The 25,188-nt window shown below is 40.2% G+C and overlaps 1 protein-coding gene across 7 annotated transcripts in view; it reads left to right on the plus strand.

Moving 5' to 3' along the window:
* FAM13A (family with sequence similarity 13 member A) overlaps positions 1-25,188 on the plus strand; it is a 132,760-nt gene that overhangs the window by 33,828 nt on the left and 73,744 nt on the right. For 6 of the 7 annotated variants that reach the window (XM_035543405.2, XM_035543416.2, XM_035543434.2 and 3 more), the window contains exon 6: positions 18,424-18,596. In XM_035543405.2, the coding sequence (XP_035399298.1) occupies positions 18,424-18,596 (173 nt within the window). Of the gene's footprint in view, positions 1-18,423; positions 18,597-25,188 lie in introns of those variants that run through there. The other variant, XM_035543473.2, reaches the window with a different exon arrangement.

The following is a 25,188-nucleotide window of genomic DNA, read 5'->3' on the forward strand; positions in this document are numbered from 1 at the left end:
CTGTGGAAATCTGTCTCTGCTTTTCTGTTTAGTATTCCTTCAGATAGTATTCACTTCACAGTTGTCCACCCGTGAGCAGATGGGCATGTTTATAGTAAGGGTATATAGTGATTCAGTCTAAATGACATTTTAAGATGTGAGCTGACAGGAAATGAGCAATATGAGATTTGTAGGGGAAAGTTTATAAGCCTCCAAACCTTTCACCTATAGGAGATTGTTGAATCTCAAGTGAGGTGAACTGCTCTGTTTAGGCTGTAAACAGAAAGCAAGCAAAAAATCAGATCATCCTCAAGCAATGCCTCATGTAATTTTGGAATAATGTTCCAGTGCTTCTAACTCCACTGTTTTTGACAACTCTGGATATGTAATATTAAAACAGAATACTTCTGCTCTTGAAGATCATTAAAGCATTCATTAGATTATAAATCTGTCACTTGTGGTGGTTACTAAATACAGTACTGAATATTTACAAATAATGTTAACATTGAACCCTATAAAGTAAAAAAAAAATTATTATGCTGGTATCTCTTTAGCTGGAATTTCACCAACAATATTTTCAGTTTAGTACTTTGTGAGAATAAAATTGCTAAGCTTTAGCACATTTAAAGGGAATAGGGGCATATAACAAATGTCTCTTTCTGTCCTGCTGTCTATATTTCTAGTATAGTAGAATTCCTTCGAACCCAGCTGGCAAATTCAGCAGTGGTGATGTTTAGGAACTTTGCTTTTGCTCTCTGACAATGTTTTGCTTAAACAAATACTCAGTGATAATAACATTGCCCATTGATAAAACCACATAATCAAAATGTAGAGAAAATAGGATCCATATGTGTATGTGTTCACATCTGTATTTCCACATGTTTTATTTGAAATGTTTTTCATTCATTGTCTGTTTATTTTGGGGGGAAGCAGCGGATGGCATTGCAGTTTAGCATTTGGGAGCAGTCCCTCTCAGTCAGTACAATATCTTTAGAAAGGGAAGCATCAAAGATGTACCAAGAAACAAGATACAGTGAAAATAAGCATGTGAGCCCCTCCTCTAGCCAGATGTTTCTGAGCATCCTTGCTGTACCCAGGGGGAAAAATGGTTTGGTAAAAGGATGAGAGTTTTCTTTCTAAGACACATCTCTCAGTTCCTCCCGTTCATGTTCCCCAGTGTTTATTTGGTTTCTCATGAATTAGTTGTTCAATTAATCAGGTTGCACGAAATAATAAGCATTGTGCCCACTCTGTATAAATCGGCAGTGTTAACGCTGTCTTTGTAACAATGGCACATTGTAGGCACTCAAAATTATTCCAAAGTGCTGGGATTCAAGACATTTTGCAGCCTGTGGTGTTTTAATTCATACTGGACTCTGCCATTAGCTTCATCTGTGATGCTTTCAAGGTGGGAACTTCAGAAGGGCTCAGCACAGAAATAATTCTTTTTCCCATTATAACCGATTAGTGAAATGCTCATCGACTTCGATGTAAATCCTTTACATTCTTTATAAGTCCTCCTTTGAATACTATGAAGATCACAGTTTGTCCAGGAGAAACTGCTTGGTATACATTGGTGCAGCTGTAAAGTCTACTGCTTTGCAGGATTTCTGGTGCCCTAAAGCTTATGTATAATAAGCAGGGCTCAAGGCAGTCTGAGAGCAACAGGAGGCTGTGGTGCAAGGGACACAAGGAGACATGCTCTGTATGCGTCTGAATATGTATGCTCTTGAAAATCTGATCTATCCATCAGATCCCAGCACCATTTGGCCTTAATTACCAATGGTGAACATCTCAGTTTCAGTAATAACAAAGGGCTCTGTCCTCTGCAAGTTGGAAATCTTACAGTGGCAAACAGAATAATACAGAGACACTTAGGACTCTCTAATTTACTGCACCATCAGATATTCCTCTCAATAGTAACATTACTGAATTCTATGTGTGAAAAAAGATTTTCTTTCTTTGTGATTTTTAGATCAGAAATGTAGTTTAGCTTGTCCTGAGTTAAAACTCAGTTAAGACTGAATTAAAGGAACTGTAACATGAGATGGAGATCTGGCGAGCCTGGGTTTCTCCCATAGCTAGGTCATGTTTTTCTTTTAGATCACACTTTTTTTCTATTTATGAATAACATTAGAGTAAATAGATAAATCAGACTCTAGTTTTCAAAATTGCCAGGGAGAATAGAATGTTCTTCTGGAACTGCTCTCAGCTCTGTTGTTACTGAGCACACACACACACATTGGGTACACCCAGCAAGAGAGCAGTGTTGCTGTATCACTTTGTAAATGTTTATTTTATTTTTTATCTTAAATTCTTCTGCACGTTCCTTATGGGTATCTCAGCCATGACAAGCTGTGGACATTAACCTGTTACACGGCACCTTAACATGGACAGCTAACACATGACAGGGACTTACAAATTGTGGGGATGGGCACGAAAGATTAATGTTTTCACACAGTGAAGTCTGTAACCTTTTCACAAATTCTGGGATTATATTTGATCCCACCATTACCAGTGTAACTTTTTGCAGCATTCACTAACCAGTCCTCCTGGACTGCTAGAGACATGTTTTTCTTTTCTTTTTCGAAAATACCATGATATTCCACAGATGTAGTTGCCAATATTGAGGTATATCACAGGGTTGTTGCCATGTTTGTCATTTCCTTTTTTATATTGTGGTCCTCTCTAAAAATAATGAATTTATATGTCTCTCTGTTGCTCTCATACCAAGACCTTTGTACGTGTTTCGTGGCAATAATTGCAATAAGTTAAGGTTGTACTGAAGCACAACAGAGTAACCTTTAGCAGTTTATTAAGAGATTTGGTCTCAGGTAAAAGTTCATATATATAAATAGTCTTGGGAGAACAAAAGGAAATGAAAGGGGAACTGAATAGGGTATTAGCTTCATATTGAAAAGCAGTGATGTGTTTTTTGCAAAGTGTGAGATTTGTCTTTTTATTACTTCTGTCTCAAACAGCTCTGCTGAATTGTGGTTATTAAAGTATAGTGTAAAAGATAGTGAGGTAGAACGGCAGATAGATACTGAGTCAGTTGTACTTTTCTTCCTATATGTCAGTAGCAACCAAGGTAAAAATCTAATATGTGATATTAGATGTTTCATCCTTCGTTACGTTCATCTTTTATCCTTAGATAAAAACATGTTTTACAGCTTTGCTAACATTGTTTCTCCTTCTAACAAGGGTGTTTTCATCACTTTCTGGATACAAAATGGAAAGGATACTTAAAGCATAGTAAAAAGATTATTATTTTTTTAAGTCATTGCTCATGTCATATCATTGTCTGCATTTTTCCTGAAGGTATTTGTGCCACTGAATGATGAGTCTGAATTAATGCCTGAATTAAAATTAGTCATTCTGTCCAGTTAGCATTCATGAAATTATCTATGACCACAAGAATTAGAAAATGCCTTTGAAAATCCCCATGGCATTGGCACCACAATTTCAGTCTTAAAAGTATAAATTATTTAGTACTTCATGTGGTTTATGGAGCCTTAACTAACCGTGAGCTGTTTTGCATGGTTGGGAAGAGAATCCATATTTTCTTGTTTTGTGAGCAGGAGGAAGAGCAGCTCTGTAATTGCTATGGCTCTCCTGCATATGTGTTGGCACCCTTGACGGCACTGCTGCTTGTCACATCTGAGCTGCCATGCTCCAGAAGAATTTTGTGCAAGGAACAGCACTGGTTAGGGTAGTATTCCCCGCTCCAATGTCAAATGAAGGGAGAGACAGGGGCTCTGAAATTCATTCTTTCTTCTGGACTGCCCCATGAACAACACTGGTACATGCTTTTTTTGTAGCTTAGGGAGGAATCGCAGGCATGACCCTAACTGGCACCTACCTGAAGCAAAAGCTGCATAGCATTGTTTTGTGGGATGCTGCTAAGAGAAACAGAATATGCCCTCCTCAGTGGTGTACAGCTGCTGACCCAGTCAAGAATCATCTGCTGCAGTCTATCCCAGTGCAATCAGCTAATGCATCGCTTCTGCAATCATTCGCAGCATTGAAGTCACTGGGTAATCCTCTTAATGGTTGCTCATCCTATATAAGAATGGCTGCATTGTCACGGACATGGGGTCCATCTAGCTTCATTTCCTGCCTCCCACTGTGGCCATAAGTGGATGTCCAGAGAAGTCAGAACAGGAGGCGGCATATATGGTGTTTCCCTCAATTACTCTACTAGCTCCTTACTATTCTGAGGGGCTTTCCTTGGTTTTGATGTTCTTTGTGTATTTAATGATGTCCAAAGTAGTTGTCCTGTCACACCCTAGCATACATGTAAATATTTTTCTTCCACAGTGTCACTTAGCAAGGAGTTTCGTAAATTGTTCCCTGTCAGGTGAAGGACTGACTCCTTCTGTTTGCTGTAAACATGGCTTTTGAAAGTGTTATTTGAAGGCCACTTTTTTTGGTGGGTTTGTTTTTTTGAAAGAGGCAGCGAACAGTTCCATCTACTCTCTACTCCCTATGATTTTGTAAAACTCTGTCAGATCCTCCCTACAAGCTTACCATGACCCTTTTTTATTTTTTTAATGAAAAATTAGTACTGACATTTGCAGCCTTAATCACTGCAATGTCAATGACTTTTTTTCTCTCAAAGCCCCTGCATAGAGTCAGTCAGCAAACAATCCTGTGTAATAACTCTTCTGTTTTGGGGCACAGGGCCAAATACTCTGATGTAGTAAATTGAATGACATTTTAGCAAATCTCAGGAAGCTGCACATTCTTAATATCAGAAAATAATCTGTCTAATTGTTTTTGTGGGAAAAAAAAGTCTGTGCCTTAGTTAACAAAAAGCTTTGTGTTAATGAAGTCTGAGTTTGTTTTAAGGTCTTCTCTTAGGTTTTAACGTCTAACAAAATAGACACAATGCTTTCTAGCAGCCTTTGAACTGAACTGAAAATACAACAGTCCTGTCCCCTCCAATGAGGCAATTTGTGAGGCCAAAAAAAGAACCAGATAGGGAGGAGAAAGTGAATGCAGCAGTAATGATGATAATGTGACAAAAGTATTTTGGAATGCCAGTTGATCAACAAAATAATTTTATCTGCATCATTAAAATAGAGCACACTGTATAATCATTACAATCACAGAATCATAGAACCATTAGGTTGGAAAAGACCTCTAAGACCATCAGTTCCAACCGTTAACCCAGCTCTGCCAAGTCTACCACTAAACCATGTCCCAAAGCACCACAGCTACACGTCTTTTAAATACCTCCAGGGGTGGTGTTGCAACCACTTCCCTGGTCAGCCTGTTCTAATGCCTCACAACCCTTTCAGTGAAGAAATGTTTCCTAATATCCCACCTAAACCTCCCCTGGTGCCTCTTGAGGCCATTTCCTCTTGTCCTGTCACTTGGTGCTTGGGAGAAGAGAACGACCCCCCACCTCACAGTAACCTCCTTTGAGGTAGTTGTAGAGAGCAGTAAGGTCTCCCCTTTTCTCCAAGCCTCCTTTTCCCCGAGCCTCCTTTTCTCTAGGTTAAATAAGCCCAGCCGTTTCTCATAAGACTTGTTTCCTAGACTCTTTACCAACTTTGTTGCCCTTCTCTGGACATGCTCCAGGGCCTCAATGTCCTTCTTGTAGTGAGGGGCCCAAAGCTGAACGCAGTGCTCGAGGTGCGGCCTCACCAGAGCAGAGTACAGGGGGACGACCACCTCCCTGGTCCTGCTGGCTGCACTATTCCTGACACAAGCCAGGATGCCGTTGCCCTTCTTGTCCACCTGAGCACACTGCTGGCTCATATTCAGCTGGCTATCGACCAGGCCCCCAGGTCCCTCTCTGCCAGGCAGCTTCCCAGCCATTCTTCTCCAAGCCTGTAGCATTGCACAGGGTTGTTGTTCTCCAAGTGCGGGACCCATCATTTTGCCTTTTTGAACTTCATACAGTTGACCATGGCCCATCGATCCAGCCTATCCAGATCCCTCTGTAGAGCCTTCCTACACTCAAGCAGATCAGCACTCATGCCTAACTTGATGTAGTTTGCGAACTTACTGAGGGTGCACTCAATCCCCTCGTCCAGATAATTGATAAGGATATTGAAGAGAAGTGGCCCCAGTACTGAGCCTGGGGGACACCGCTTGTGACTGGCCCCCAACTGGATTTAATTCTATTCACCACGACTCTTTGGGCCCAGCCACCCAGACAGCTTTTTACCGAACAAAGAGTACAGCCATCCAAGCCATGAGCAATCAGTTTCTCCAGAGGAATGCTGTGGGAAATGATGTCAAAAGCTTTATTAAAGTCTAGGTAGACAACATCCACAGCTTTTCCCTCATCCATTAAGTGGGTCAACTAGTCATAGAAGGAGATGTGCTTAGTCAAGCAGGACCCACATTTCATAAACCCATGCTGACTGGGCCTGGTCACCTGACTGTTCTATGTCTGTCCTGTGACGGTATTCAAGATGATCTGCTCCGTAACCTTCCCTGGCACTGAGGTCAGACTGACAGGCCTGTAGTTTCCCGGATCCTCTTTCTGGCTCTTCTTGTAGATGGACATCACATTTGCTAGTCTCCAGTCAACTGGGACTCCCTGGATCTACAGGACTGCTGATAAATGATGGAAGGTGGCTTGGTGAGCAAACTAGCAGCCTAACTTTTTATGCCCATTCAACATTTTACTGGAAAGGGTACATGCAAGGGTAGTATTCTGTTCAGTCTGAACTTTGCATCCCAGCCACATAACAGTAGAAGATGCAAGTATGCTGTATGAATTGTTCTTACTTAGTAATGGAAATGGATAAAGGAAATAGTACAGTTTAGTCTGTTTGGAAAAAAAAGTATAAAGAAAAAATAAAGCTAAACTACTATTGCAAGTATTTTCTCATTCCATTGAAATGGTAAAATTTTATTAAAGGTTCTCATCTAAAGCCAGTAGTATTAGCTACTCACGTTGTGGGAGATTAATCTTTTTTTGCCAGGGTCTTTCTCAGCCTTTTCTGCTGATGTTAGTCACCTCCCTAAAATGAACTTAAGTATGCAATTGAAAATAAATATGTAATTTAATACTTTCACCATTCCATCAATAATCCTGGGCTGTCTGTCTGTCTAAAGAAACAAACATGAAGAGGAGTAAGTGCAGCAAGAGTTGTTGAGTAAGAAACATCGTCAAGCAACTTATACCCTGCCCATGATTCAGTCTCTCCTTTAAGGATACCCTTGACCTGTTGTGCTTCTTCGTTCATGTGGGAGGAAGATAGGAGCTGGAGTACTTAACCACCTGTCTTTATTAGTGTCAGCGCTTCTTGACATTAAAGGATTATTCTCCTGAAGAATAAATAGGTCAAAGAGCATTCTAGGGATGTTCTAATCTTTTCTAATCATTGAGGTCTCTACAGTTAATTGGTTTAAAGCTTTTATTGATGTGGAATCTCGTGCATTCTGAAACCTACATTTTGTATGACTTGGAAAGAATGTGGCAAAGGGAGAAAAAATTCTTTATTAGCAAGATATGTTTACTGAGGAAGAGGATGTGTTCCCTGGGCCACTATAATTAATGTGATCTAGGTGTAAGAACACTGGACTGGGATTTGAACGAAGAGAGTTCTTTTTCTGTTTTTGAGGGGCATGGACAAGCCAGCTGTACTCTAGTGTTTTTTAACAATTATTACCATTTGTAGCAGTATTATCTAAGAATCTGATTTGTGGGTCGGGATCCACTGCTGTGGTAACCCAAAGCTAAAAGATGGTCTTGGGTATGCCTGAGAGAGTTTGCAGAGAATATTGACAATCAAAATTAGGAAGTTAAGTGAATAACCTCTAGCTTTGTCCCATGTCCTCTTCTGTTCTTGCGTAGAAGTCATCAAGAGAAGTTTAGTCCAAAACCTGGATTTTGACAGTGTCCTGAATGGGTGTTGACAATTTAATTTCTACTCTTAATAGTAGAAATTTTTCCTTAGTAATAGTGCTGGGGATTGATGGTGTGTCTTGATGCCATGATGAGCAGGTACTCTAATTTGAATGCGTTTTGGAGACTCTTGTTTCATTTAAAGTTGATACGTGGGAGGTGATGATTTTCATAGGTGGGATTTTTTTTAGGCTAAAGTGGGATGGAGAAGTGGTTGCTGGTAGCTTTTGACAGTGAGTTGGTCTTGGGTAGTTTTTCAGATGTAAACATTTAGGTTACACTGACTGAAGAGCACACACAGTTGAGCAAAACAAAGCTCCTACATTTCAGACAGAGGCTTGAACTTGTTTTGTATCCAGTATGCTGTAGCAGAGGTTTTTTCATATAAGAATGGAAAGGATGCATTTGCCAGTAAACCTTACTCCTCATGGCATTCTGTGGAGGTCTGTAATGGTTTAGTAGAGTGATGCTCAGGTAGTGCCTGTATTTGGGATGCATGTTACTCATTTTATGGTTCTGTGTTTATTTCTCCCAACACAATAATCGCTGTATTGTTGGCTTTAAATGAAATCGTGCTTTAAAGCACAGCAGATTTCATCCCATAGTTTCACAAATTTCACAAGCAACACTTAAGCTGAATGAATAGAAATCTCAGAGAATTCTCAAGCTTCAGTAATTCAGAGATAAGCAGAAATGCACATATACATAATAAAAGTAATTTTCCATTCAAGTACAAAAGTGGTGTAATTGCATAATCTGTTTCATCAGTAACACAGGCTTCTGCTGTTAAGTTTTGGAAATGTGACTAAAACTTGATGTTTTTATTACTCCATGTGGAATGCAGGTGCCTGTCTAAACACTTGCATTTGAAAATCACGGGTTATGTTTATTATTTGAATCCCAGCACAGAGAGCGTTCTGAGAGAGTGAGGGTCAGATTTCCAAAGATGTGCAATTATTTAATGTCTTCTAGTAGAGTTGGGAGTCAGTATAGCTACACTCAAAAATATCTTAAATATTTTTAAATGATTTAATATTTTTTTATCTGAATGTTTGCAGGATATTTAAAAAGCATAATATATTCCAAAATATACTTAGTTACCAAAGTGTGACATATTAGAAATGAGTACATGTTCTTTGTACTTTCTGTATTTTGAAGGATAGCATCAAACAGACTGCCAGTATTGACAACAGCAGATTTTCAGCTCAAATCATATTTGAGGCTCTGATTTTGCTTTGTTTGTTTTAAGTTTTCAAAGCAGCCTAAGAACTTAAGCAGCTTGAGAATGTGACTGTTAGGTGTGCTACCTTCTGGTAGCTTTTGCTGCATCTTTCATTTTAATGGTGGAAAGATCTTCTCATTGTCATGTTTAATGTAAAGATATGCTGCAAAATTAAAATAAGAGGAAGTGGCCAGTTTGTTGGAGCCATTGTATAATCCTGTGCTAATGAATGCCATGTAAAAAAAAAGCAACATGGATTGGAGGAAAATAGGGAGAGGACAGAGGGGTTGCAAGTATTTGAATAAATCATACATACTCTCTTTTTTAGAGGTCTTCTAAACTATACTTGTGTGCACTCTGCCCAGTAAAACTATGATCTCTTGCCAATAGTGAGCAGACTTGTAGAGGTTAATGTTTAACGGGTTCCTAGCTAGAGCTGCTTGCTGTGTTCTCAGCATACATATCTCTTGTTCCCTTGGAAGCATTATTTTGTGTAAACAAAGTGCATTTTAATACTGAAACGCATCTGTCTACATGTGCTGTTCCATGACGAATCAGTTAATAGTGTGCTATCAAAGGATTTTCTGCTTTTAGCTCACACATGCTTGTTATCGTTTTTCATCTCCATTCAACACAATGAAAGCAATTATTGTACTGCCTGATTCCTGCAATCATTGACGATTGCATGCTCATCTTAATAGCATTCGGTCAGTGGCAAGCTTGATCCTAACTGACTGCAGGAATGTTAATTCCTAACTTTTACTAGCAACGGTGACAGAAGAATCTGATCTAACACACCTTTATGACTCACTTCTTTGAGTCAGTTGTCTGCAATGACTCATACTTAAAATTAAATGTATGCTTATAATGAAGATGTAATGCCACGAAAATGGGAGATGGAAAAGACCTATGAGATCACCTTGAAGATCCTATTACAGTACGGAATGTATTTGCTGATTCTTTTTCTAGTTTAGAGGTGAATGCTCCAAGACCAGGAAGTTCTGTAACCCTTCTTGGGTGGATTGTTATGTGCTCTAGTGGAATTTCTAGTGGAGCCTCAGCTTATCTGTATTACCCGGTGTTGATTCAGAGGGCCATAAAAAATGTGCTAGCTGAGCTCGGGCACCAGTAGTACCAGTTTATGGTGTGCTTGAACATGCTGCTCCCCCGCTCTTCAAAATCCCTAAGGCCTGAACCTGCTCTTTTTGCAGAATTTGTAAACATCATACTTCATTGCTGAGAAGCAGAAGTGCTTCAATGGTGGGCAGCTGGCATGAACCTCTGTGGTTATTATTTCACTTCTTTTACATTCTTTTGTTAATGAGCTGGCCATATGGTATTGTGGGGTAAGAGAAATACGGAGGTAAAACTAATTTGTTTTCCTTGAAGGATCTGTCTGCACTTTATGGGACAGAGTACAGTCCAAGCCAGTGCCAACGCAGTCTTTTAGGCAGCAAATTCTTTCATTACTGTGTAATTCATTGTCAAGCTGTGAACGGGAGGAGTACCATACATGGAGAAAGACAGGTTTCTCAACTGTTTGTTTGAGTCTTTCCAACCTACTTACATGGACTTCAATGGAGGAGCTCTGAATTTTGGCACAGCTTCACACTTTTCTAATGCAGAAATCCTTTGGCAAACACAGACGTGTTTACATCTCTAACAGTTAGGAAGGATAGAGGAATGTGATGGTTGCTGTGCTGACTTACCTCTGTTCCCTGGCTTTTGATGATCTCATTATCATTTGCTCTTTAACACCACAGCTGGTATTTGCAGAAGATTTTTTTAAGATTCCTTCACTGGAGGTAGCATAATTATTTTAAGCATATATTGAAATATCAAGCGGTGCCCCCTGTAACTACAGTAACTTATCATTATTTTTATTGTTATTGTTCTGAATGGGCAGCTGGATACTGCCATGAGCAGAAAGTCTGCCCTGTGGGAAACTGAAAACAGAAATCATTAATCATAGCCTTCCAAGTTCATTCCTACATCTCTCCTCTGATTGCGATCACCTGACCATATTTGTGCTTATTACTCTTGATACGTCCTCTGTTCAAGTGAGGGCAGTCCAAAGAAACCAAGCGAATGAAAGGTAGAAGTTAATTCCAGAGGACCCCTTTTCTCTGTACTCTTAAGATTTGGTGATAAATTCTTATAGCATCCTTGCTGTCTTTGGAGATACTCTGATTCCACATCAGGGTAGCAATTGAGGCTTCATTTATATGTTTCTCAAGAGGCCCTAAGCTGCGCTACTGTACAAGTACTCTGACTACGGGCAAGATATGTTTTACCTATGAGTCTGATTTGTACTTTAATTTACTTTAATTGAGCAACAGTGTGAGTTACTTTTGATAAAGCTTTGATATTTGGAAATGTCAAGCTTTTGATCAAGAGCTTTGATATTTGGAATTGTCAGCTGCACAGACAAAAATATCAATATTGTGGATATTGTCCCAACTCATAGTAAGTGCCCACTTTGCTTTCAAAGTATTTTGCATAGCACTTATTTTTCCTGCATATCATTCAGCACTGTATTTACAGTAAAAGGCCTATTTCACTGATGGTGAAATGATTTGATAAGTTACATGATGTGGCTTAGAGAATACAGTTAACGAGAAAAAAATAGACTCAGTATTGAATTCTTATAGAGGGCTTACACTTGTCATTAAGTATGGTCTTCTTAGTCATATGCACTTCAAACTAGGATACTAACTGACTAAATAAGCAAGTATGGAATCACAGGTAACCAGAAGAAATCCTGGGGAATTAAGACGTAGTAAACATATGGGTAGGAGTCCTCCTTTCCTATGCCTTACTATATTAGGGGATTCACTGAGTAGGCTGGTTTGACTCAGCATTTGAGAAACGAATCTGAGAGGAAGATAAATTTGATCAAGGATTTTCCAGTGAATGCAGATGGAGGCCTGGGTAATGGTATGTGGACAAGAGCACAGGCACCGCAGCAGTCTTGTTTGCTGATGCCTTAAGTTTAGTGCAGGGATTTGAATTACATAGCCAAAGTATGCAGATTCTGGGATGCCCCATTTCCACAGACAAGTTTAAAGATGAAGATAGCTGTAACTGATTCCTTTCTGCAGCTCTTTTCTATCCTGCTGTTACAGAGAACAGTAACTAGCAAGCACAAGAATGTTCACTGAGATGTCATCGTTTAAATAGCTTTGATAAACCACAGGTGCAATCTCTTAAAGTGGTTTCACATCACTTGGGACCAGAATCAGCCATGTTGCACAGATTTCTTTTTTTACAGACTTTTATATCAGCAGCATTTCTAAAGCTTTAAGGAGTTTGTTTTGGTAAAGACGTAACAGAGGAAGACTTACCATCTCTATGAATAATCTCCTCAGAATCCCACCTATTATGTAAAGTGTCTACTGTTCTTCACTTAGATTAGTTCTGTATCTGGTTCAGTTAGAGACAGGGAGTTTATTGTGATTTGTATATCTGCAACACCTTTAGTAATGAGCTCGCTGTTACAACATTAATGTAATACCTCACTGAAGATAGACAAAATTCAGTACAGCAGTTACAAACAAGAAAATTGTTCTGACAGGTGGAATTCCTGTACAATCTGAAGTTCCTGGGCTTGGACAGGTCTGTAACAGAGACAAGACTTTAACTTTGAGAAAGTTTACTGAAACAAAATTTCAGGGATTCGCAGCCAGTGACAAGTGAACTAACTCTGGAGCTAGAAATACGATATCAGCGTAGCAGAGCTTGAATTTCATAGGCTTTCTGAGAGTGTTTTCTAGCTCTCTACTCCTAGAATCATGTAATGTTAACAAAGTTTTTACTTTTAAACACTTAAGAAGTTCTTCTATTTGCAGTGGTTTCTTTCAGATAGGAAGGTTGTGGCGATATGGTTTAAAGGAAAATAACACTCAGCCCTTTGAATCCAAAAGGTCTTGTCATCATTGAGGGTAAGACACAGGAATTTGAATCAAACATCAAACTTGGTTGAACTTTAAAACTTCACACACTTTAGGATTGCATCAAATTTAAAACTTTGATATCTAAGTGGGGCAGAGTACAGAGGAGGTGTTTTAGTGATTTCATGCCTAAAAATACAAGTGGAGTAAGAGAAATCCAAATTTGGCAGTGGCAGCTGCACAGATTGTAAGGATGACTGCATTGATCGTGACTTTCTGATTTCAGTGTGGCAGTTAATCAAGGATTTGGGGCTTGGTTCTGGGTATGGAAGAGAACCGATGACTAGATTTTGCAAGTATGTGTTACTGCTTATGTTATCTGTGCTGACTCGGTGCGAAACCTGGTAAGAATTATAGAGCTATTGATCTTTGTCTCCCAGAGTCAGTAATTTAGGATGATGAGGCATGTTTTCTTTGAGAAGAACTCATCTTGTCAACAGTATTTTCCATTCATACTTTTAAAATCAATATCGTAGATGTTAGGTGAAGTGACTTATCAACAGTTTCTTATTACTTTTTTTACATTTTATTACTTTCTGAACTTAATCCATGTTTCAGCAAGTATTTGAGCACAGGCCAATTTTTAGCACATACAGCAGTCTTACTAAAGATGACAGTGTGCTTGCTTTAAGTTACATCCAGGCTTAAGGACTTCTCTTAAGTTCTAGGAGTACGGAAAAGAATGCCACTATAGTTCAAGTATGTTTAGATGATGTTTCACAGGCTCTCTGACGTCTTTGTTCCCAGCTAGTGTAGTACGCACAGCATTCAGACAGCAGCCTCGGCACTTGCATCGTCATACACAGAAATTCTGTGCCCTGGTCAGTGGTGTGATGAATGAGGCCCTCATTTTGTGCATAAGAACAGCAAGTGAGAGAATATTATAGGACATGTGAAGGGAACGCAACAGAAAAATGTCACTGCAGAATTATCCGTGCCTCTGAAAGCCCTGTGGGCCTGGCAGTTACATGGTCTTCAAAGCCGCAAGAGTTTCATCTCATCCAGATTCACCTCAAGTTGTCTCTTACTACAACAAAGTGGTTGACTGAAGCTGGTGTGTGAGAGCTTGCTGAGCTATGAAGCTCTGGAGAACCACGAAAGTACAGCATAAATACTTGACTGTTTGTTGAATGACTTTGCTGTCTCAGAAGGAATTTCCCCCTGATTCTCTGAGACAGTTTAGGGTGACAAAATCCTCCAGCAAAATTCTGCATCTCCAGGCATATCCTGATACAATTCATCGTCACTGTAGTTACTGTTAAGTAACCCTGGTAGGGAGCTTACAGCTCTGTGTATATGCTGAAAAATCCCCTTGAAGCAGTTGATGTTTTAATTGGAGTGAATGTAATACATTTGTTTCAAGAGCTATCAAGTGGCCTGGGTAACTTTGGCAAGTGTCTCATTCCTGGGTATTTGACTTCACTGTACTGGCTACAGCAGGTTCTGTAGGAGTAGCTGCCAGGCAAGAGATACATCTGGTTAATGGTCTCCCTTTCTCTTTTGTTCCTGAGGCAAAGGTAATGACAGTCGATTAGAATGTAAGGTTTATGCTGACAGCTAGTTATGATGTAACCGAATTTAGACTAGGGTGAAAAAGAAAACGACATTCTTAGAGCACAAGGACTCTCCATCCCTTTGCGTAAAAATGTGGGCAGGGAGGGCAGGCAGCCAGGCTGGCTGAGCAAGGCCCTTCTGGTCAGACTGAGGTGCAAGAAGGAAATGCACAGGCAGTGGAAACAGGGACGCGTGGCCTGGGAAGAGCACAGGGATGTGGTCCGGATGTGCAGGGATGGGATCAGGAAAGCCAAGGCACGGATGGAACTGAGCTTGGCAAGGGATGCTAAGAGTAACATAAGGGATTCCATAGGTACATGGCTCAGAAAAGAAAGGCCAAGGAGAGTGTGCCCCCTCTGATGGATGACAAGGGTGAACTGGTAATGACAGACATGGAGAAGGCTGAGGTACTCAGCAACTTCTTTGCCTCGATCTTCACTGCCAGTCAGGCTTCCCAAGTCTTTTGTTTCCCTGAACTCGCAGATGGAGGCTGGGAGAGCAAAGTCTCACCTGCTGTAAGCGAAGAGCAGGTTCGAGGCCACCTGATGAAACTGAACAAGTACCTGATGATAACCTTATGGAAATATATTTAGCACACTTAAAATTCTGAATATTAAATATAAACGCACAGCTAGCTTCTTCCAAAGGTTCCGCATTTAGATGTCATAATTATTTACTCAAATGGGTATGAATTGCCCTAATTATTTATGAGTTCATGCATAGTTTAGGATATTGAAGTTTTTTCCTCATTGAGAACATGAATGAGGTACTCCGAAAAGCTGGATGTTCTGTGCTAAGAATTTGTATCTTCACTCCTTGTCAAGGCATGTGCATGGAACTCTCTAGACTCGTCTTGGTGTGGAGCACTCCCTGTTCTTCAGAAGCAGACAAAGATTAGAGTCATCATACCGAATCAGAGCTTTAGAATATGTGGCATATTTATCTTTGATCTTTGAACCCAGTAATTTCTGACATCTCACAGGGAGATGAAACAGCTCGATGATGCATCCATAAGTTAAGAAACATCGTAGCAGTGGTATGTGTGGGGTGATGCCACCTTGTCTGGTCAGTTTAAGCCTCCAGGGGAGATATTTCATTGCAATTTCTTTAACACCCCTAATGACAAATGTTTATACTGGTCATAGATCTGACAAGTCACTATTAGAACTGCAAACACAGTTTCTTGCATCTAAACTCTCCGAGACAGCAAATGTTGAAAGCCAAATGCAGGATGTGTGGTGTAATACAATTCCTTTGAGTTATCTGTTCTTTGGTGTTTTGATTGCCCTTTATTTGGGTGATCCCTTTGATCCTGAGTAGCATCTGATATTATTTTAGTCTGTTTAGCTGAGAATGAAGATGTATTTTAAGTGACAGAGTAGCAGACTTCAGCGTATGCCAACTTGATAGCCTCAACTTGTCTTCTCTGCTCCGTACAGACACTGTCTCCCTCTGCTACTACAGCATCTCTTTTGTTTGCCACTGAGAGCCACGGCCTGGTGTCTGCAGGCTGTATTCCCAGTTCCTGTGGTGTCAAAAGCCAGTGTCCACTTCAGGCAGCATGGCAGCAGAGTATTGATGGAAAAGAGGGATAGTCCAAAGGTGAGGTATTGACCCCGGGCAAAAGGCCCATTGATGTCAGCGAAGGCAGGATCTTGCCATGAGTGCAGGAACAGCTCTCTACATATCTGTCTGGTTTCCCGTTGCCTTTGATATACATGATGTTTTTCAGTTCAATCTTTTCAGAGCTAAACAGCAAACAGCTTTCTGTCCCATGAAACTTTTCAACACACACAAAGTATTTGGAAGCAACTGTGAGCAAAACAGAGCATTCCAAAACAGAACGTGAAGAGAAGAATAGTTTTAAAAATAGTAAGTAGTAGTAAAAATAGTTTTAAAAAAGTAAGGGTTCAGGAGAGATCCAGAAAGCCTGATGTACAGTCCAGGAGATTTGTAGAAACTGTAGAAGGCAGCATAATTAATAAACAAATGGATAATTAAAGTCATCAGGAGACACAAGCATGACTCATTTCGAGAAAAATATTGTGTGACAAAGGAGCCAGTAAGCGTGTTTGTAAATAAAGCCAATACAGTTCACCTGAGTTTCCAAAGGTTTTGATAAGATTATCAAAGACATTGAAAGAAGCAAAGCTCACGTGTGATTAGAAGGAAAGTATGGATTAATAATTAGAAAGCAATAAAAATAAATGGTCTCCTTATCAGTGGAGAGAGGTTGCCTGTGAAGTCTCTCAAGGATCTTTGCTGGAATTTACACTATTCAACGTTTTTAATAGTGACGCATAAAGAGGCTGAATGTGCTGATAAAAGAAAATTACTCAAAGCAGGAAAAACTGGTTACGGGGGCTTACAGAAGGCTTTTAAGATACTCCATATGGGGTGAAAAAAATTATAGTTGAATTTCCATCACTAGACGCTAATTGTTGTCCAAAAAAAAAAAACACAAAAAAGTATAAATATATATACTGATGAGCTCCGAATTAGTTATTCTTTCTATAAAAGAGATCTGGATGCTATAGAAACTTCACAAAGTTGTTGGTGCAATTAGCAATCATGAGAGCAAACAAAAAGCTGCATTTAAATAAGAAGCCATCGTAAATCTGAGATTTACTTATATAATTCTGCATGCAGTTCTGGCTACCTCTTTTCAAAAAGGATTTAGCAGAAGGTGAAAATGTATAGAGGAAGACAGCAAAAAGGATCAAAGGCAAAAGAATGACTTCTTTAAAATGAAAACTATATGAACTGGGATTTTTCAGTCTGATTAGACTACTAATGGAGTTAATGGAGTAGTGTGTGGGTTTTTTTTTTTAAGTCAAAAATGGAATGGGGAAGGTGGGTAAGGAACAGTATTTGCCAATTCTCACAGTTCAAAAACTAAGGAAAGATTATATGTCACCTTATCCAACATGGAAGTACTCTTTTTTAAAATTTGAATCAATATGTAAAAGTGTTTTGAAACTCCTAGCCATAGAATCCTACAAAAGCTAAAGACAGAAGTGGACATTAAGGAATTTAATGTAATCGCAAAGGATAGGTCCAATGTTCACTGTTAAACACAGTGATCGAGGTTCAACTTCCAAGTCAAAGAAAGCCCCAAACCACATAGTGCCAAAAGCTGGGACAATGCATTAGGGGCAACCCTCTGAATTTGCTCTTACTCCCCTAAGCACTCATTATCTGCTGCTGATACCAGAAAATAGTCTGACACAGCACTATTTGTTCTTTGGTTTTCCACACTTCTGCTGAGAAGCCAAAGCAAGAGCTTTGGCCATCCTGTATATGGGCTCAGTGATGCTTGGAAACTTCATCTTGTATGTAGGAAGCCCAGCTTCCAACTCCATGTTCTGGCTGCCTCATCAGAGAACACCAACGCAGGAAGTCCATGTCTTGAGAGATTTTCCTCCAGAGCATGTATTGACATAAACTTCCTTTTCAAAATGGAAGGGTTGTTGGGAAGAGGTCTTCAATTTCTTTTACTATCTGTTACTTTAGTTCATGTCAAGAGATAAAGATTCTATGAGATTTTTTTTAGTTTGCCTTCTGTGATACAGGAAATAATTCTCCATTTATTTTACTTACCTTCCTTTTGTTAATTTCACTGCTACCCTTCTTCTTTCAATAGGCATATGTTTATTCTTCTTTAAATAGTCTTTAAACAGGCAGATTGTTTGATTTATATGCATTTTGTATCATTAGTTTGTACTTTATCATATTGTTCACTGTTTGCACACTGGTAGGGAATGTCTTTCTGTTAGAGATTATTTGAAGAGGCTGCTCTGCTTTTCCTTTCTTTCATGTTTCAATTTTCTCTTTCTTTACTTTTGTAGATGACAAAGTCCACAAGGGAAGGATCCAGCCGAACATGCCTAATGCCACAACCAGACCTGTCAGACGGAACACCTCAGGTCAGCCTCCGATTAACAGACAGTAGTTCATGTTTGAAGGAGATGGATTTAACAGATGAAATCTCCTTCGTTAACAGTGGTGCATTTTTCTTCAGGTTAGTGCTCCTTTTTTGTCTTTGTATTTGTTTCCTTGTTTGTTCGGTACCTGCACCTCCAGCTCTGAGCATTTTGAACACATTTTTTTTTCCGTTGAAGCTCACAATGTCAGCATGCAAGGCAAAATAATATGCATATTTTGCATGTAAGCATTATGTGTAAGGCAAAATAATATGCATACCCCTGTTGAAGCCACACATTCCAACAGGTGCCTTACAAAGCCTGATGTGTGCTTTAGTTTGTCTTTCAAAAATAACTTTGCATGCATATGAAGATGGCCTGCTTGGTAGAGGAGTGCAGATGGACAGGACCGATCTAAAGTCAGGCATTAGAAATGACACTGAGCACAAGATGCAACCAAAATGTAGGTGTCTCCTGTCAGTTTTTAAGTGTGTTTGATCTGCCCAGTTTAAGTTGTAACAGGTAGCTGAGTTTATTCCCATTCTCAATCCAAAAAGGGAAGGGGCTTTAGAGGGGGTTATTTTTCTGACAAGAATGATGATAGTACTATTATTGTTCAGACAAGACAGGAAATAAAAGACTATCTATAGAGTATCTTTAAAATTATCTGTCTAAAAGTATCTTTAAGAGTCTATTTTTCAGGAGGATACCTATAGTTTTGATTGATGGCACTTTGCCAATGAGGTGAGCAGGTAATGGGTGATTCAGATGCTTGTAAAACTCTTCACTGAACATCAAACTGAACCAGTATCTTTCCCTTGTTCTCAGGTTATTGAATTGTATCTCATTCCCTTTCCTCTTGTGTCTAGTGCAGAACATGAAGGATTCAAGTTACTGTGGGAAATTCCTTTATGCTACTGAAATATGAGGTTGGCCTAATGTGGGAAATGGTGCTATTTACATGTCATGAAACATGACACCACAGTGTCTCTGCATACCGATGCAGAACACAAAGCAGGGGCAATGCTGCCAGACACGTAACTGAGTGACTTCACTGAGTAAGCAGGAGACGGGGTGCTATTCTCAGCACTCGCACAGACAGACAGCAGTCAGCTCATGAACCGAGTTAGCAAATTATGCACCAACACCAGATTTGGATTCATAATAATGGTGGTGAAGCACAGATGTTAAATCTGGTTTCCAGCCCTTGCAGATGCACAACCCTTTTAGCTTCTAGCTGTGTCAGCTTTGTGCTTTACTGTCTCTAAACATTAAAATCCTCAAAAATCCTACATTCAGAAGACATCAGGTTAGTTTACATTTCAAACTAACCTATCCTATGAATCTATGATTCTATGATTCTATGTCTTTATTAATCCATCTCCTGACTGAGTTAGGAAGCAATTACTAAAGCAGGTCAGCTGGCAAAACTGAGAAAGCAATACAGTTCTACCAGCTAGACAGGGCCGTGCAAGTAGCGATGGGTTAGAAGTTATGGGCTCATGCATGGGTATGCTGGAGCTTGGCAGAGAACATGCCCCTGCCGGTCAGTACTCCCCTATTTGTTGTAAGGTATAAAGGGAAATGAAATACTGGAGAGTTGAAACAAAGGACTGATAAGTCTCATGTCTAGGGAAGTGTATATGATTGATGCATTTCATGAGGTATCCCTCAGAATTGTGATTCTTTTAGTTGAATGTTCCCCAGAGGAGGTAGTTATTTGCTGTAGGAATTGGTACTTTCCAGCTGAAGTGTTATTCTTTAGAATAGTACCGCTGAAATATGGGACAGTTGGACTGATACTGGTACAGGACACTAAGCACCAAATTAGATGTCTTTGTAATTAGGCAGAAGCAGTCAGTCTCCATGCTCAGTCCTCAGGATGAAAGAAGTCTGCATCTCTAATTTTATCTGGGAAATGAATAAGCTGTAGAAACTAATGCTTCTGCAATCCCGCTTTGTTCAGGAACACCCTAGTTTTCTGTCTTGTATCACACTTGTGTGCCTATTTACCTAATTGGGCTGAGTTTGTGTCTACACTGCTGTTAGCTTCCAGTACTTTTCTGCCAGAGATCTGCTGCTGCTGCTGAAGAATGAGGTAGTGCTTGCTGTTTTCTGCCCAGCTCCAGGATACCAGATTGTAGAGCAAGACAGGGTGAAGAGGAGGAGGCTCGTGACCACCCCTAAAAAGAGGGGAGAGAGGTCTCTAGCAGACCTGGCACAACAATCAGAAACACTGATTTCCTGGCATTAATATAATGCTGTAATATATCAGGAGTGGTTTTAAACATGCTTTTGGCAGCTTTGTGCCACTCCTGTGGAATCCAAGCTCACAGGGAGGTATTATCTAGTATTATTTCAGTGCAGGGCTACATTAGGAGTTTTCGCCTTTTTCAGCAGAAGGACTCTGGCATCTGATCTGGGCTATAAAGTGCTTTGTAAACACGCTGCTATTCTTGTTGGGGGGATTTCTGTCACGAGGTGCTAGCAGTTCGTAAATAAATGTTATCATTGTGTAATTACATGCAATTATCAGATATGTTTTAGTGAAATGACTATATCTGCTCAGCTATGATCTTTGTTGGAAAAGAATAAAGGTTGTTCTTGGCAATGATAATCTTTTGCTGTTTCATGAAAACGCTTGCGGCTTGTTCCCTCTCCATGCCCAGATACCATGATAGGGGCGGATTAGAAGAGGATGGAGGGCTACAGCAGAACAGTAGATGCAGGACTCCACCTTTAGCAGACTTACAAGTGTAACAGTGAAGAAATAATCACACACACTAAGCCTGTATGGCCCCACAGTAGTAGCTGTAAACTAAAGTTTACAATACAGGCCCGTCATTTTCAGTCACTTTCATTTGACATTAGAGAGTAGGTCATCAGGGAGAAAACGAGACTTCTGACTGTTTAGTAATGTTTGTTACTATTTAAAATACCTCTCAGTGTGTGTCTTTATACAGTTGACCTTAAAACGAAGATCTGCTTATTAAGTAGCAGCTACAATCGTGACTATGTCTAATAAAATGGCTTACTGTTTTTTTAATATTGAAAAACATGTTATGCCTCTTTACAGGTATGATATTCCTCATTGCAGGAATTTTTTGAAGGTGCTGCTGTCATTTGGAATGTGTGAAATATCAGTTGTAGTCAAGAAATATTGCAGAGCATAAAATCTGTCCCTTTCCGTTGATCTTAAGAAAATGGTATTTTGAAGTTGACATGTTTTTCTTCTGACCAAAATAGGTGGAGTAACTATACGTACCCGTAATCCCGACAAGTACACAATGTATGTGTTCTCTTGAGAATTACCTCATTGTTATAGCTCTGTGCCAAGGGCAAACTGCTAATTATGCAGTAGCAGAAAAACATACCTGTAATACAGACTTCGAGCAAACCCCAAAACGCTGAAGAAAGAAAGAAAAGAAGGCGGAGGAGAGATGAGTTCAGTCCTCTGAAAGATGGATGAAAGTCTGTATGCAATGTGCAGACTGTCGTATCAAACTTCCGGACCCTGGGAACCACGTACCTTATCTTTACCAGTTTGAAAGCCACAAGCCATACTGCAAACCTCAGAAGTTAGGGGAGATAGCAGCTTTGGGGCGAGCGTGTAGGCTGGAGAAGATGGGGCTCCCTGGAGCTTTACCAGGCCCTCAGTGAGATGTGGCTAGGGTGGGCTTTCAGCTGGGGGAAGCTCAGTTTGGGGCCCTCTTCCCCCCCCCCCCCCCCCCAGTTATCAAGAAGGAAAATATCTTCTCAAAGCTGTAGTTCAGAAGGGGCATGCATAACAGCAGTAGTACTTGAAATTATTTTGGATGTGTCTAGAGGTGTTTAAACTTAAATGGCTTGAATAAGAAGTTCAAATGTGTTTTACTTCAGGGACAGGATACATTAAGATTTAAGTGGATACAAAGGTAGGAAGGCCTCTTACAAGCAGTGTTCGTAGCCTTTCATGCCAAACTTCCTATAACAGCAGAGAAATGGGAAAGCCTTCAGGCAGGAGGGAAAAAGCTTCCTGCAACCAAAATGTAAGGCAGGAGATGTTGATGTTAAGTTGAAATTTCTTTCCTGATGCTGGCTCAGGGGTGCCAGATGCTTGCTGTCTACAGATTTTTGCTTTCACCATCCAAAATCTTTTGCCCTGGAAAGGGCACTGAAATAGGCTTTGCTGTATACCGCTGTTCTATCACATGCTGGAGCTGTGTTATTTTGCAGTCTTGGTACTGTTTTCAAGGAGGATCCTTCTGTAGGAGGGCACCCTGCTGTTTGCCCTGTTGTTAGGCTCTGTGCACATTCCCTAGGTGGAACTATTGATCTAAGGAGCGCTACCAGGTACCTTTCCTTGTTGGCAGCAATAGGTGTGTGGATGGCAGACAAACTTTGTGAAAAACATTGTGCAGATTTTGAGAGCTGAAGCGTTGGAGCAATACTCACCATCATTCAGTAAGCAATCCGACTTCTCCAGTACCTCCTAGCCATCTCTGTGTGTGCCAAAGATCACAAATTCCTGTTTGTGACTGCAGTCACAGCTGCAATGAGCTTTGTCGGCACAGATACCCCGTGTTGGCTGTCTAACATGTGCAAGTTCTCAAAGAGATTTGTTTACATCAACCTTTTGTTCACAAAGATCCTTATATTCGGGCTGTAGCGATCACATGCTGTAATGATCTCCTTGAAATAAAGGGTGGGTTTATGTACCCTTGCTGCACCCTCCTCTTAACAACACTGCGTGTTCTAGCCCTTAATTGCTGAGGTATGAAAACACATGTAGTTGTACACCGAGAAGGTTGTGCTTACTATAAACACTTTCCCTGTTTGTTGGCTTTCCTTTTAGCAGATGGGGTTTAAAACCAAGGCAAGCCAAAACTTACCATTATTCCCTGGCATGTGATAAGAACTTGGGTTCCTGTTGTTGCCAGAACAAATCAAGCAGGGGGGCTGGTGCTGTTTGCTTAGCTGACTATTTTTGTTTTGGCTTGTTTTGTTGCGTGTTTTTTTGTTTTGTTTTGTTTTTGAAGCCTGTCATGGCAGTACATTCAGTCCCTATGCGAAGTAATAATTTGCCTTATCACTCAGGAGTCTTGCTGCCAGGTTTACATAAGGGATCGCAGCCAAACAGCAGACGGGGCTGCCTCATGAAAGCCCTGGATTCTTCGAGAAAACTGCTCAGGAAAGGAACAAAGGTCTAGAGAGAATTTGGTGAGGCAGTGGTGATGGCGGTTACCTTCTGCATTGTTCAGCAGCAGCCTCTGGTGGGCCCTGCTCTGAACCCTCAGAGGGGACTTCTTTATCTATGGTATTTTTGCTGTTTGTCCCTTTCTCTCTTTAGGTTGTGTTGAGTTAGTTTTTCCAAGCTGACTCATTTCACTTTAAAAGTACATTTGTCTCCACCCTCCTATGCAATCAATTCCCTTCTTTCTTGCATCATGAGATGCTGGCACTAGGAACTGCATTACAGAATGAGTTGTTAAGAAAAGCTTTCTTTTTTTTTTTTAAAGACAGCCACAAAGATGTGATTTATGTTTCTCTCCAAGCTAGGTGACTGTGAATGGTGAGTCAGGGTGTGGCCTCAGTTCTTCCTTAGTTCTCTGTCCGTAACTCAGATGTAATGACAGTCACAGTAACGTGTAATTATGTAGATTTTTCCCATGCAAGTCACCTGGGTGGATTTCAGTTTATTTTTTCAGACATTTGCCCTCTCTCATCCACCCTGCGCTGGTTACTGCTTAGATTAGGTTTTGTCCATTAGGCTATTCTAACCTTCCTATTTACTTTATCTTATTTCTGCCTCTCTATGCAAGATTTACCTGGTGACAAATTATGGCTTGTGGGATGGAGAACATTTTGCATCTGATCCCCTGACCCGTGCCACAGAAGTGGAGGTTCATCTTAGAAGCAGCAAGAATCATAAGCCAAACAAAGGTCTGACCGTCGTTACCTGTAAAAAGCAGCTCGTTAATGCCATTAGATGTATAGGGAAACAGAAATTCTTCTTTCAATCTGTAAGTCAAGTGAATTAGCTTTTCCTGTTTCCTGGAACAGCATCCAGCAGCCTTACAAAAGAGTAGGGGACTACAGCAAGTTCATGGTAATTGAGTAATAACCTGAATCATATCCGAGCAAAAAAAAATGGCTCCCTTCATGTATCTCAGGCATTGCCCTCTCACCTAGAAGGGTTATTTATTTTGTCTAGTTCATTTCTTTCTTATCTGCTTTAGCTGTGAGGAGAAAGTTCCCTCATCTCATGAGGCTGGTGGCATCCTGGTACCCGGTAAAAGTTTTTGCTGTGGGATATAAGGTACAAATATTTGTGGAAATTTTGAAGTTCTTTTCAAACGAAAAGATTGGTGGTCTCTTATGGGAGAACACGTCATAGATCTTAAGGAATTTAAGCCAGCTTTGAAATTGTTTTGTTTTTAATATTTGTGTTTTTAAAAAGCAAAACACCCATCACTACCTCTCTTACTGGCATCTAGGGAAGATGTAAAGCCTCTGCACTGTGGCTTTACCTATTTGTACTCCAGTGAGTGAGTAGTTCCCTTTCCTATAGCTTCTTTAGCCTGTCTCCTGATGTGTGTAGCGCATTGTTTAGCTAAGGAAGATCATCATGGTGTGCCTTGTTTCCAGTAGCTTTGCAGAGCAAGCAGTTTTCAGTCACCTGAAGCTGTGAGGTGCTCCTTCCTGTGCTGC

This window comes from Cygnus atratus, chromosome 4 (genome assembly GCF_013377495.2).
Source record: "Cygnus atratus isolate AKBS03 ecotype Queensland, Australia chromosome 4, CAtr_DNAZoo_HiC_assembly, whole genome shotgun sequence".
NCBI classification, from domain to species: Eukaryota; Metazoa; Chordata; class Aves; order Anseriformes; family Anatidae; genus Cygnus; species Cygnus atratus.